Source organism: Necator americanus, chromosome II, assembly GCF_031761385.1.
Source record: "Necator americanus strain Aroian chromosome II, whole genome shotgun sequence".
Classification (NCBI taxonomy): domain Eukaryota; kingdom Metazoa; phylum Nematoda; class Chromadorea; order Rhabditida; family Ancylostomatidae; genus Necator; species Necator americanus.
In genome coordinates, this window is record NC_087372.1 from 10,606,047 (window position 1) to 10,619,596 (window position 13,550).

General features: G+C 46.0%; 6 protein-coding genes across 8 annotated transcripts; all 6 read left to right on the forward strand.

Annotated features, from left to right (window-relative positions):
- Positions 1-517: 517 nt before the first annotated feature.
- RB195_017428 (uncharacterized protein) lies at positions 518-1,210 on the forward strand (the record flags this gene model as incomplete). The annotated part of the gene is made up of 1 exon (XM_064184429.1): positions 518-1,210. One exon carries the CDS (start codon positions 518-520, stop codon positions 1,208-1,210), a length of 693 nt encoding a protein of 230 aa, XP_064040310.1.
- Positions 1,211-1,386: 176 nt separating this feature from the next.
- On the forward strand, positions 1,387-2,376 carry RB195_017429 (uncharacterized protein; the record flags this gene model as incomplete). The annotated part of the gene is made up of 1 exon (XM_064184430.1): positions 1,387-2,376. The coding sequence occupies one exon, from the start codon at positions 1,387-1,389 to the stop codon at positions 2,374-2,376; it is 990 nt and encodes a 329-aa protein (XP_064040311.1).
- Positions 2,377-2,493: 117 nt separating this feature from the next.
- Positions 2,494-3,072, forward strand: RB195_017430 (uncharacterized protein; the record flags this gene model as incomplete). The annotated part of the gene is made up of 1 exon (XM_064184431.1): positions 2,494-3,072. One exon carries the CDS (start codon positions 2,494-2,496, stop codon positions 3,070-3,072), a length of 579 nt encoding a protein of 192 aa, XP_064040312.1.
- A 7,715-nt stretch (positions 3,073-10,787) lies between these two features.
- RB195_017431 (uncharacterized protein) lies at positions 10,788-12,779 on the forward strand (the record flags this gene model as incomplete). Of its 3 annotated transcripts, XM_064184434.1 has the most annotated exons (4): positions 11,345-11,425; positions 11,488-11,609; positions 11,667-12,097; positions 12,169-12,779. In XM_064184434.1, the coding sequence occupies 4 exons, from the start codon at positions 11,345-11,347 to the stop codon at positions 12,777-12,779; spliced, it is 1,245 nt and encodes a 414-aa protein (XP_064040315.1). The 3 variants fall into 3 exon arrangements, with proteins under 3 accessions (XP_064040313.1, XP_064040314.1, XP_064040315.1); XM_064184432.1 differs by lacking the exons at positions 11,667-12,097; positions 12,169-12,779 and adding an exon at positions 10,788-11,223 and having other exon boundaries at positions 11,296-11,585; XM_064184433.1 differs by lacking the exons at positions 11,345-11,425; positions 11,488-11,609; positions 11,667-12,097; positions 12,169-12,779 and adding an exon at positions 10,788-11,279.
- Positions 12,132-12,779, forward strand: RB195_017432 (uncharacterized protein; the record flags this gene model as incomplete). The annotated part of the gene is made up of 1 exon (XM_064184435.1): positions 12,132-12,779. One exon carries the CDS (start codon positions 12,132-12,134, stop codon positions 12,777-12,779), a length of 648 nt encoding a protein of 215 aa, XP_064040316.1.
- Positions 12,780-12,837: 58 nt separating this feature from the next.
- On the forward strand, positions 12,838-13,368 carry RB195_017433 (uncharacterized protein; the record flags this gene model as incomplete). Its single annotated transcript, XM_064184436.1, has 2 exons — positions 12,838-12,993; positions 13,117-13,368. The coding sequence occupies 2 exons, from the start codon at positions 12,838-12,840 to the stop codon at positions 13,366-13,368; spliced, it is 408 nt and encodes a 135-aa protein (XP_064040317.1).
- Positions 13,369-13,550: the final 182 nt, after the last annotated feature.

A 13,550-nucleotide genomic window follows, 5' to 3' on the forward strand; every position in this document is an offset into this window, starting at 1 on the left:
TTTACGGAAAGTAGGAAGTAAGAGAAATTTCCACGGATCTCCCTCACTAGATGGATCACAGCCGGTTAGTCGCGAGGCTACGTGACGCGTCCCCGGGTGGCGAATAGGGGGCTAATCGCGGACCAAAAGCGACCTTGTGTTTGTCCAGAGACGCAGGTGGATTCAGGGGATGGACTCCCTGTTTCTGCTGAGCCAGGACTGACTCATGACATCCTCATGTATCCCGCACGTCGGTCCGGCCAAAAGCCTGCAATCAAGTGACTGGGAGGTGCAAGGGAGGCGGTTTGGAGTCGCCTCCAACAAATAAGCTCCACATGCCCACTCCGGGAGAACGGAAGTTCTCCCACAAACTCATGGGACTACAGGCTTGCAACCTGCCCATGGGTTTTAAAATTTTTACGCAAAACACAGTAATAGAAAAGAGTCTCCTGATTCCGGAGGAAAGCCTGGTACGGTAGTGCCAGGTAGGACGGGGTTGCAGGAGTTATGTAGGCTACCAAAACGGAAGAGGACTAAGATGGCGATCTGTACTTATAACGCACGTACGCTTGCATCGGAAGCGGACATCGAAGATCTGATAATGCAAGCCAAGAAGATCAAGCACAACGTCATCGGACTGACCGAGACGAGACGACGTCACCCTCTCAACGCCGTATATGAAACTGGAGAAGAACTGTTCTTAGGAACATGCAACAGTAGAGGTGTTGGTGGAGTTGGCGTCCTCGTCAACACGAGTATGGCAAAGAACATCGACTCTTTTGAACAACTTACAACCCGAATCGGACGTCTGCGGATGAGAAGATGTGGTCCAACACCAGCTTTGGTTATCTTCGTCGCTTACGCTCCAACATCAAGCTACGAAGGAGAAGAAGTCGAAACTTTCTATATGGACCAGGAGAAGTTTTACCGAGAAGAACTGTTGAAGAATAGAATGTTGAAGAAGAATCATGCCTTCTACAAAGTCATAATTGGCGATTTCAACGCCAAGGTAGGCCCAAGAAGAACGCCGGAAGAACTTCACATCGGGACTCACGGCCTACAATGGAATGACCAGGGGGAGAGGCTCTCCGAGTTCATTATGACGACTAAGACCATCCATGGGAACTCGCAATTCCAGAAGCCCTCCTCTCTACGCTGGACGTGGGATTCACCCGGTGGAGGGTATCGTAATGAAATAGACCACATCATCGTCAATAAAGGTTCTGCCTGACGGACGTCGGTGTTGTACCAAAGTTCTATACGGGATCGGACCATCGCCTCCTCCGAGGAAGATTTTCCTTCACAAGGAGAGCAGAGAAAGCCGCCAAGTTCAGAGAGAGAAATCCTAAGACTACCATCAACTGGGATCTCTTCGCTACGCTAGCCGGCTTTTGGGAAGATTTCGCAATGGACAACACCGACGAGGAATATGACCGGCTTGTTGAACACCTTCATGACTGCGCGAAGAAGGCTGAGAGTTTTAAAACCACCAAGAGGCGCCTGCCTCTTGAAACTCTTGAGCTGATACGCCAGCGTGGAGCAGCACGAGCCGCAGGGAACCAAGAACCCACGTCCGAGCTCGCAAGGCTTTGCAGAGAGGCGATTAAGGAAAACCTTGAAGAGAGAAGAGCAGAAGTGCTGGCTGAAGCTGCAGAGGCGGGGAAAAACATCCGCTATGCCCGTCGAGACTTCGCCAGTCGCAAGACGAGGATGACTGCTCTCCGGAGCCCAAAGGGAACAGCCATTGCATTAAGAAGGGGGATAGAGGAAATCATCTACGACTTCTACTCTGATCTCTTCGACAGCCATGTCCACTTGCCTCCTCACCATCTGAGGGAAGACGGACAAGTCATTCCAGAGGTTCTCCCGTCCGAAATACGACATGCTATCATGTCAGTAAGAAATCATACGGCATCCGGTCCCGACAGAATAAGACCAGAACACCTGAAGAGTCTTCCGCCAGTACTCATCAACACCCTGGCGAGGCTCTTTACACGTTATCTGTCGGAATGCAAGGTTCCTAAACAGTGGAAGACCAGCAAGACCGTGTTGTTGTATAAAAAGGGAGAACCACATGACATCGGCAACTATCGCCCAATCTGCTTACTGTCCGTCATCTACAAGCTCGTTACAAGAGTGACCCTTAATAGGAGTGAAAAAGTCTTGGATGAAGGACGGCCGTGCGAGCAAACAGGGTTTCGAAAAGGATTCAGCACGATTGACCACATTCACACTGTTTCGAAACTCATCGAGGTATCACGAGAGTACAAGATGCCGCTCTGTGTCACTTTCAGGAAAAAGGCCTCCGACTCAGTTGAGACGGAAGCGGTCGTGGAAGCCTTGGACAACCAAGGCGTCCCTACTCAGTACGTAAAGGTACTTCGAGAGTTGTTATAGTAACTTCAAGACCGGAATTTCGCCATTCTACAAGAATATCATCATTGACGTGAAAAGGGGGATCCGCAGGGTGATACAATCTCACCAAAAATATTCGCAGCCACCGTCGAGAACGCAATGCGAAAGTTGGAATGGGACGACATGGGAGTGAAGGTTGATGGTCGGCAGCTACACCATTTGCGGTTTGCTGATGACATTGTACTGATAACACTTAGCATCAGCCTGGCGGAACGAATGCTGACCGAATTCGACGAAACATGTGAATGCATCGGTCTTCAGCTGAATCTACAAAAGACGGTGTTCATGAGGACCGGATGGGTTTCAGATGCCCCATTCACGCTCAACGGAACGAACATATCCGAATACACCAGCTACGTTTATCTGGGTCGGGAATTGAACATGATGAACAACCTAACTGCCGAGCTGGGCAGAAGGAGACGAGGGGCTTGGGAAGCGTACAAGAGCATCGAGGATGTAGTGAAGAAGACCAAGAATACCCGGCTCCGTACTCACCTCTTGAACACCACCGCACTTCCTGCTTTGACTTATGCTTCGGAAACCTGGGCATTTCGCAAGCAGGAAGAAAACGCAGTGATCATCACTGAACGCGCAATTGAGAGAGTGTTGCTAGGAGTATCCCGTTTCACGCAAGTGAGGGACGGGACTCGAAGTTCTCTCCTATCGATCGAAGATTAGAGACGCCGCCGCATTTGCCAAGGAAAGTGAAATAAGGTGGGCCGGACACGTGATGCGCTTTGATGACAACCGTTGGACCAGAGCCGTGAGCGACTGGGTTCCCCGCGATATTAAGCGTAATACAGGAAGACCGCCGACCCGATGGTCAGATTTCTTCACGAAGTCCTTCAAAGAAAATTACGATGCTCTTCGTGTCCCACGCGAAAGGAGGAACCACTGGGCTACTCTGGCACGCGACCGGGACAAATGGAAGAATTACTGGCGCCCGCTCGACCGGTTCGAAGACCAACGGGAGTCGAGGTGATCAAGGTGATCAAGAAAAATTTCATCCGTGAGTGCTGAACTAAATGTTACGTTACTATGTGATTTTAGCGGGTGCGGGACATGAGGTACCTGCGAAAACCAGCTGACCTCACCTCCCTTCAGGGCCGCGCACCTCCGCGTAAATACGGCTGCCGCTCCACCAGCTAGACATCTCAGCGGCTGAAATCACCTAGGCTGCCCTCACTGCTCTCTGATCAAGGCCCCACGCTACGCTCGCCACGCGACGACGCGGAATGCTGCGAATTTGTAAGGAAGAGGAGTGGAAAACGAATTGACGCAGAAAGTTCTAATGGTCCTGCTATCCAATTAAAAAATATATCATTAGAGGCATGTCATAAAGTTCAAAGAGTAAAAGATTTGATGATTGATAAGAGTGACATGCACGATCTGCATTGACTTCATTTGAGCAAGTTCTCACAAATAAATGTTAACTCAAAAAGATGCGGCAGGGAAAGGAATAAAATACATATATTTTCGCACATCTCATAATTTTACACATTTTACGTCCTAACTGTTCTGTATAAACGCAGTGCATAAGCATGCGTTTGTCCGATGTCGTTCAACGAATTCAACATTCAACTGCAGCAACTATGCGCACAACAAATTTTCGTCCTTATTACTTTGTATACACTCTTCAAACCCCTTTTTACATTTTATCTTTTCAAAATCTTATATAGAAGTAATGTTTATATAGAGCGTATATCAAATATTTTATAACTTGCTTGTACGTTTTATACAATAAAACTTTGTATATTTCTTTAAACTTCTTTCGACAGCGTTTTATCACTTCATTTCTATCTATTCCGCACTTAAAATCAATAACATGATATTTTTGTAGAATGGAAAATTTTGATGAATTTGCTATACAACTCACAAAGTATCTTTGCATTTCGTGTAGTGACGCTTCGGTTGTCCAAGCCCTCCGCGACCGTTTCAGTCTCAAGTGAATCAAAGGTTTTCTTCGAGTCGACGAAAGTGAGAAACAGTTGCATCTTATACTATCGAAAACTTGTTTTCTCGGATGACGGTCCTTCATCTAATGTTCTTTCTATCCTGTTTAGAATCACTCTTGTGAAGAGCTTGTAGATGACAGACACTAAGAGGATTGGGCGATAGTTGACGACATCTTGTGAGTCCCCTTTTTATACAACAGCACGGTATTGCTGGTTTTACATTGCTCAGAAATCTTGCATTCCGACAACCAGCAAGTGAAGAGCCTCGCTAGTGCGTTGATAAGGGGTGGTAGAAAGTCCTTCGGATGTTCAGAGTTGATCCTGTTGTCAAGCACTGTTCATCACCAACATGATGGGATGTCGGATGAATTCAAAAGAGAGAACTTCTCTCTTTTGAATTCATCCGACATTCCATCATGTTGATTCTGGAATGAGATATCTATTTTTCCTAAACTGGTTAGAAGGCAAGTAGACGTGGGGGTCGCCCCATACTCATTCCATTCTAGGTCGTGGGCCTCGATGTAAAATGTTTCAGGCGTTCCCTTAAGGCCAATTTTGACGTTGAAATAGCCAGCCATAACCTTGTAGGTGTTATCTTTTCTGGAGAACTTCTCTAAATCCAAATAAAAGGCTTTGACTTCTTCCTCTTCGTAGCCTGTTACTGGAGTGTAAAAGAAGAAGTTCAAAGCTGACGTTGAATCTCATCTTCTCATCCGTTAAAGTCCAATTCGGTCGTTATTTGCTCGATAAACATCGACTCATGATCGTCGATAAAATAAAAACCATATTCGTGGTGAACAGGACACGAACTCCACCAACTTCAAAACTGTCGCTTGTTCTTAAGTGCAGTTCTTCTTCAGTGTCATATACAGCGTTCAGTGAGTGGCGCAGTCTCTTCCCACTCAGTCCGATGGCATCGTTGTTATTCACCCCAGCTTCCATCGTATCTTCAGCGACCGCTTTCTATGCAAGTGTACCTGCATTGTAGGTGCGGATTGTCATCATAGTCCTTTTCCTTTTCGGAAGCCTGCAACCCCGTCCTTCCTGCGACTACTGTGTCAGTTTCCTTCGGAATGAGGAGTCTCTTTCATGTTACTGTGTTTTGCATATAATTTTAAAACCTACGGGCAGGTTTTCGGCCTCTGGTCTCATGAGCTTTGGGAAAACACTTCGTCCTCTCGGAGTTGACAAGTGGAGCTTATTTGTTGGAGGTGACTCAAAACCGCCTCCTTTCACTTTTCGGTCACTTGATTGCAGGCTTCTGGCCGGACCGGCACAGGAAATGTAGTAATATTATGAACCGACCCTAGCACAGTAGAAACAACTGAGTTCAGGCACTCGTCGCTCTTGGACCGCGATTACCCCCATATCCGCCACCTCGCGGCTCGTCACGAAACCCTGCGACTAAGCGGCTGTGACCCCTCCCCTAATGAAGGAGAGCTTCTTACACGTTAATTCTCACTTGGTTCTTGTCAGTTCTCCAAAAGCAAGGAAATATCTGGGACAGTGCTTGACTAAGTACCTCTCGTGCACCTGCAGATAGTCTTTTAGTGTTCAACGAACGAATGCTTTAAGCAAAAGATGTGGGCTCACATTTGCAAATTTCTTTTCCTTACTTGAGATATATGCTGCAAAAAAAAACATGCATTGTTTTGTAACAATTCCTTGTAAGTGCATTTTGTTTACGTAATTCTGTTACAGTCAGTGATCATTTTTCAAAGTTTTCTTTTATGCTACTGTGTCAATCTTTTTTTCCTCGTTTCTTTTGCCTTCTATATGTAGCTAAAGCTGCAATGAGCGAAGTCCACAAGTTATTGTTATGAAGAAAATGTACTGCATTTATCATCTTCGTTTTGCAGGAGGCAGCAGCGACCGAGTGCTCGTGTTTGATTAGGTCCGTATGTTTGTTTGTTCTTTCGTTGAAAACAAGGAACATTGGCTAATTTTTCTCCCCTCCCTTTTCCCGTCCCTCACCCCATTCAATAATGTGCGCCATCTCACTCTCCACTCTTCGGCTCTCGTTTTAGTCATTCCACGATTTTAGTGTCACATTATCGAGAGAACCCTTAGTGACGGTAAAATTTTACAACAACTAAATTATCAGTACAATTTTTGTAAAACAGAAACTGATACAGAATAACGTGTAAAGGATAAAATGTCTGGCGTTAGTCAACCCGCTTGGGATGCACCACCACGTTCACTTCAATTCAGAATCCTTTAAACTTTACGTGTAACTGGTCGTTTGTACCTCTTAAACTGCCCGCAGAGTTGCGCTTTGTTGTGGACTCTCAATAACCATCAAGCGCAGACACGTACGGGAGGCGCCAGCCGCGCGGTTGTGAATTCTGCGGGCTGCTGCGGACGTTTGAGTGTAACTGACCTGCGCAATGACTTGCGGGGGCTAGCCGATATGTCAGGTCAATGTTCTTATCCTCCCAGACAAGTCTGGAACCAATTTATCTACTTAGGAGGGATGAAAAGCTTGGTAAGCATGAGGGCTGATTCAAACATCCACTCTATCGTGCAGGCAGCGGAACCTCTAACGGACTGCGCTGCACCCACGCGGCTGCGCGTAAAACAGGGGTCGGCGGATTTTTGAACATCCCTTAACTGTGCCTCAAGAGATGGTACGAAGAAGAGATTAGGCTACGCTGCTACCTAAATAGCTGACTCTGCTCACCTACCGCTAAACATCATGCTCTGCATCATCGACTTGGTTATAATTCACGAGCTACTTAATTATTATGGGGAATCACGCACATCCAGTGGGATTTTGTGATGTGGGGTAATCTCCGCGTTGTAACCATACCAGAACCAAGAGACATCCTCGGGTGAAATAAGAGAGAAAAGTGCATCTAATAGCTCCAAATTTTACGTATATGAAAATTTTCGTTAAAAACGAAATTCCAACTTTCAAAAATAGCAAGAATGAGGATTATCGTTATCCCGTAAGTCCGATATTTTTTTTTTGAAGTCTGTTCTCCAGACAAGTCGACCCAAGGTCAAAGGTCGTAAGAAAGGTGTCAGAGGATGTTGTCGTGAGACTTGTCAGCAGAGGAAAAAATAAAGAGGTCAAGGAGAAAAAGACGAGGGGATTGTCCTTTCCAAATGAACTCATGTTGAGGGATGCAAAATGTTAGAAAAATAGATGGCGTGAAGTATTTTTTATAAGATTTTGCTGGTATAACTTCACATCTTTTGGTCCGAAACTAATTTAGGAAAATAATAAATAAATGAAGGACATTCAGATTAGGATAAATGTGAGGAGTCATGAGTATGAAGACAAAAAAAGAAGTGTAAATTATACAATGCGTTATACAATGCAGCCTTGCGGCTTTGCTTAAAGTGAGTTGTTTAGAAAAAAATTCATCAAGAAAATAGAGAATATTGAGTATGAGAGATGGAATCAGAGCGTGAGTATCCGGTACGTAGTCGGCTGGGAGCCGGTCCAATAATCTTGGGTGGCCAGGGTTCAATCCATAGCAAAAGTGAGATTCTTGCATTTAGTATACGACAGTTAAAAGAGCACATTTTTCATCCGACAGCGACGAATTCATTATTATCACTCGGAAAAGCAATTTCGATACTGTTACTGAGCGAAAAGTCACAAATAGGGATAAAATTAATACAAAGCAGGATCCTCGAGCTTCTGAATATCGACGCTCAAAGTGAGTTTCGTGCAATGATGCTGGATGCGATTTGTAGAAGGAGATTTCTTCTATATTTTTACAAAGTTTGGTTCCTCTACATCTTTTTTTTTGAAGTCTAGTTGAGAGAAATTCTAAATTTTGTCTCAAATTTTCTTTGATTTGAATTTTCTTGGAATTTTTCTCAACTAGCTTTTGAAGAAACCATAACACCTGCAGAGACCAAAATTTGCAGTGGAGGGTTCTCCATTTATGTTCTATCAAAATATGGAATTTTTTTTAACGGTGCTACAGTAATCTCTCAACGGGAAAGAGCGAAATTTCAGATTTTCGGCAACAATTCAAAATCTGAAATTTCATTGTTTCGCACGGCCACTTCTGTTAACATTGGAAGAGAAGAGAAGGAAGACAAGAGTCTATCGAGCTTGATAGGAAAATTGCGGTCAGTAACGACTGCACACCTATGCGACCTATCACAAAACGAGCACAAACCCGAAACAAATCTGGTGTGGAGAAAGTACCCTTTTGTGTACCGTTTATTTCCGATGAGGTTAGCGCTGCTATTCGGAGGTGTCTGAGGAAAGCTAAACTTGAAGAATCTGTTGCCATCGTAGAGCTCCCCCCTAATAACCTTAAGCAAATACTCATTCGGAATCTCCTATATGATCGTATTTGCACGTCACCGGAGTGCAAAATATGCCCCGATAACAAAGAGGGTGATTGCATGAGCTCATGTGTTGTTTATATGATTTCCTGTGTGCAGTGTGGTGACGAATAGATAGGAGAAACAGCTAGACCACTATGTATTCGAGTCAAAGAACACCTGGACGGCAAAAGGAAATCATGTGACTCCACTGCATTGGGTGGTCACAGGGTGCGGCGTCATAACGGAGAAGATTTTGAAGTTAAGATCACGATTTTGGCGCGCGAACCTAGCATTGCGGCGCGCAAGGCTCTGGAGGCTTTTTGGATCCACTCCAAGAATCCAAACATGAATCGCAAGGAGGAATGCCTCTCCATTACGCGGGAACTCGCGCCTTATTTAAGGCTGATATTTGATTGCGCTAGTCACCTCACAACAGGTATATAGCAGTGGCAGGACAGTCAGCTGATCCTAAGGTACGACATTATCTTCTACTATTAGCTATGAGGCCCAACGGTTAACGCAGGACTTTCTTTGTCGGGCGGAGAGGATTAATCACGTTGGATTTTACCCCTTTCAAGCTCTGAAGAAGGCGATATTGCCGAAACGTTAGCCACGAATAAAGGATTATTACTATTATTGAAGCATCAAAATGCCGAGGTTTATCGAAAGTCGCACATGGAGATTCAAAATCTGTTGACTTCATACAATTCATAAAGTGCTTGTTTTGGTGCATGTACGACCTTACAAACACGATGGAACCAAAATATGGTATCGAGTGTTTCAACGATGAAGTAAGCCATGTGAAACATAGCTGACTTCAATGTCGTGTAGGTAGTGCACTTTAACCCTACATCCGCAAGATCAGCATCGCTTGCATAAAACACACACACACAACCAATAAATTTTGTGTTTACTACACAGTAAACTAGCCAAAGAACGCATTGTGTAGAATTTATATCGCTAGAAAGTTACGACTCTGCTAAAGATCACTTCAAACACATGCTCTCATCATTTAAAGGCAGCACACCACGAATCTGAGATGGTGCGGATTTCAGGTGGAGTATACGTATACGGGGTCGTAGATTATTGAGACGGGGGTAGTTGTGCTCATCTCTCCCTGCATCATTGCAAACAGCCGCCTCTAGAATGCTGTTTTGTACGACGCCATCTATTGCGACGCTCCACCACTTTTGCCGCCTCCGCCCTGCGGTTCGTCGAAAATCAATTCGGACTGCTAGGCAGTGGGAGGCGATGCGCGTGCAAGGGTGGCGCGCTGCAATAGAAGGCCTCGCACAAAACAGCATTCAGGGGCGGCTGCTTGCAGTGATTGAGCGGAAGATGAGCGAAACTACCCCGGTCTCCATAATCTACGACCCCGTATACAGATACTCCACCTGAAATCCCTACCACACCAGATTAGTGGTATGGTGCCTTTAACTAACAAAAATAGCCAGTGAGTTCATAAGAAAACGCGTTGTTAATTTCTAGATTTACCATGTGAATGATCAAATAAAAACTCAGAAAAAAGTACATAACTATGACTTTCATAATATGGACAAAAACAAAATTATCAGTGAGCGCATTGACGGTGCGTCATTTATGTGCTGCTGGTGGAGAAGCGGTTATCAACAGTCAAAATTATCAACAGTAGCCAAATTTTGAGTTGATAAATAATGTACCCTCCACAACGGTTTACCGCTTCATAGTGGCGTGGAGGTGGGCGTCGAACTGCGATGCACAGCGGAGGTTCGTCTTCCGGTAGGGTCTCCCAAACTGAGAAGGAGTTCGACACATCCGACATTCCGAATTCTCAGAATCGGAAGCCTAGCTAAGAGTAAACCACTGATAAGATTCACCACCGTCTTGGCAAAATGTCGCAAGGTGGTTCCCTGATCCATATAGGTTGGGCGACGACCTGTGGTGAAAGCTAAGCTCGCCGTGGCATGGCTGCTTAGTTTGGGGAAAAGTCTTCTTGCCACTCCAGCATATTCACTGCCTCAGTACCCTGCACACTGCCGTCTCAGACGAGAACAGTTTCCACAGACGTTGACCTGCATGTCCTTCTCGGAGCTGCAGAGCGTATCAAATTTCACATGATTGTTCTGCAGGAGACCAAGTGCAGAAGGAGCGACGTACGACAGGTGAATGACGCTACACTCGTCATTCGTGGAGAGAGTTTCGTCGCGAAATGTAGGCGGTGTTGGTTTTGTTGTGCAACCATCTGTCGTCCATCTTTTCGAATCTTACGAGATCCTGTCACCTCGTCTGGCCATTTTTCGCCTCCACCCTCTACGCCAAAAATCCATCAGTACCATCAACTGCTACTCACCAACATCAGCAACTGATGAATCCGAATTGGACGCGTTTTACGAGGAGCTGGAGGAAGTAGTCCGCAACGAGAAGTCCTACAAATTCGTTGTCGGAGACTTCAACGCAAAACTAGGAAAGGCCACAGAAGAGGAATACAGGATTGGAAGATTTGGACTAGGGGACCGGAATGAAAATGGCAATCGTCTCGCCGGGTTGTTGTCCGCCGCTCGCCTCTTTCATGGGAACTCTCTTTTCATGAAAAAAGATCATCGTCGGTGGACATGGGATTCACCAACCGGAGGTGGTGTCTACTTGACGTCTCAGTAGTACCATCCTTTTGTAGTGGTTCTGATCACCGTCTCCTTCGTGCGAAAATACGACATAGCCCCACGATGGAAAAGAACATCTGCTATCGGCAAAACGGCAAACGAAAAAGAAAAGAAGTCGTCTGCGACGATTTGCGAGGACTCCTTGTCCCAAGGTGACTGGTACATTGAGGAGGACCCAAACGTGGACTACAAGATGCTGCTCATAGGATTACGAGCCTGTGCTGAACGTGCCTCGAAGCCGCGCACGACAAACTTGGATCAAATCTCGAAGACCACTAAGGAACTGTTGGAAGGAAAGGCTTGATCCGAATGCATCGCACATTGAGCGGTTAGTAGCAAACACTAGCTGCAGAAAAGCGTTGCAGGAGGATCTTTTAAAGTACAGGCAGAAGAAGATTCTGGAAGCAGCACAAAGATCGAGTCTAAAGAAGTGCCGCAGTGATCTTCGCGAATATAATATTCCGCTAGCAACCTTGCTGAGCGAAGACGGGACTCGCACGTCTTCTCGTCGTGAGATGGAAATCATTACGGATAGGTTCTACTCGAACCTTTTCCGCTCATCAACTCCTGTGTCAAGCCCGATCATCCTCACTGGTGAAGCTCCACCACGGATTCTCCCTTCGGAAGTACGAGTCGCTATCGAGAGCATGAAACCTGGCACAGCCCCCGGACCTGATTTTATATCAGCAGACTTTCTTCGGGCTGGTGGCCATCTGCTTCATGTGATCTTAGCAGCGCACATGACATCCTACTTTCAGAAAAAAAGGATCCCAGACCAGTGGAAGACCTCGCGAACCGTTCTTATCCATGAGAAAGGTGACCGAGAGGACCTTCGGAACTACCGTCCGATATGCTTGCTGAGCATGTTATACAAAGTATTGACCAAGATCATCCTCACGCGCACATCTGGGACGCTGGACGAAGTCCCGCCCCAAGAACAAGCTGGATTCCGCCAGGGGTTCAGCTGCTTGGACCACATCCAGACCGTGTCAAGGGTCATAGAGCTTTGCCGGGAATACCGCTCCTTGTTCTAACCTTCTTCGACTATGAGGAAGCCTTTGACAGCGTAGAAACGAATGCAATACTGTCAGCGTTGGTCGATCAAGGTGTGGACGCGTCGTTTGTGAGGACATTAGCTAATTGCTACGATCGTTGCACGACTAGGATACAGCTTTTCCACTGCCCTCTCACCATACCCATTGGAAAGGGGGTACGACAAGGCGATACTATATCGCCAAAGCTGTTTACCGCTGCATTGCAATGGATAATGAAATCACTTTTCTGGGAAGAAAGGGGCATATGTGTTGATGGAAGATTCCCTTCGAACCTTCGTTTCGCGGACGAAATCGTTCTCTTTTCGAGCAGTACCAATGAAGCAGAAAAGATTCTCAACGAATTGAATGAAGCAGGGAAGAGAATAGGACCACGAATAGACAGAAAGAAGACACAGTTCATGAAGGTGCCCACTGCGAGGACGGAGGAGTACAACTTGAACTAAAGACGCAAGCTCCCAAATCCAAACTCCGTCATACGTATACCTCGGACGTTCTATGAACATGGAAAACGACTTGAAGGAAGAACTGAATGGAAGAATGAGAACAGCATGGGCAGCATTCGCAGCCGTCAGGGAAGGACCAACTGACGGACCTAGATATTCGTACCCATCTGTTCAACTCGACAGTCCTTCCAGCGCTCTGTTACGCAGCGGAGACGTGGGCAGACACCGTGGCCACGTCTAGGAAGCTAACTACTACCCACAGAGCCCTTGAGAGATGTCTTCTGAAGTTTAACCGGCGCACACAACACCTAGCCGGTCTTCATAGCTCCGACTTAAGAGGAATGTACCGTCTTCCCAGAATGGATCCCAAGGGACGCTAAAAGGGAGACCGCCAACGAGATGGGGTGACGTATTCGCTACACGGATGGACCAGCTGAGAGCTCAGCTGGATACGGCTCAAGGACCTCGTCAATGTCACTCACGAAGCTTGAGAACATCTTGGATGACAATGGCTAGGGAAAGAAACGAGTGGAAGAGATGCTGGGCCAGCACGTCTAATGAAGACGGGCCATCTAAGTATCCAAGTTAATAAAGTATACAAAGGCAAAAGTTAGATGAATGTTGAAGAAAATGGACGAAATCTTCTGAAGAATTCAAATTTTATACCTTGTGAAATGTTCTGTGCTGCAATAGTTAGTTATCGCTTCAGCGCAGTTTTCTAATTGTTTTACCGTTGTATTCGTTATACATTTACTGCATCTCGTTTCTGAT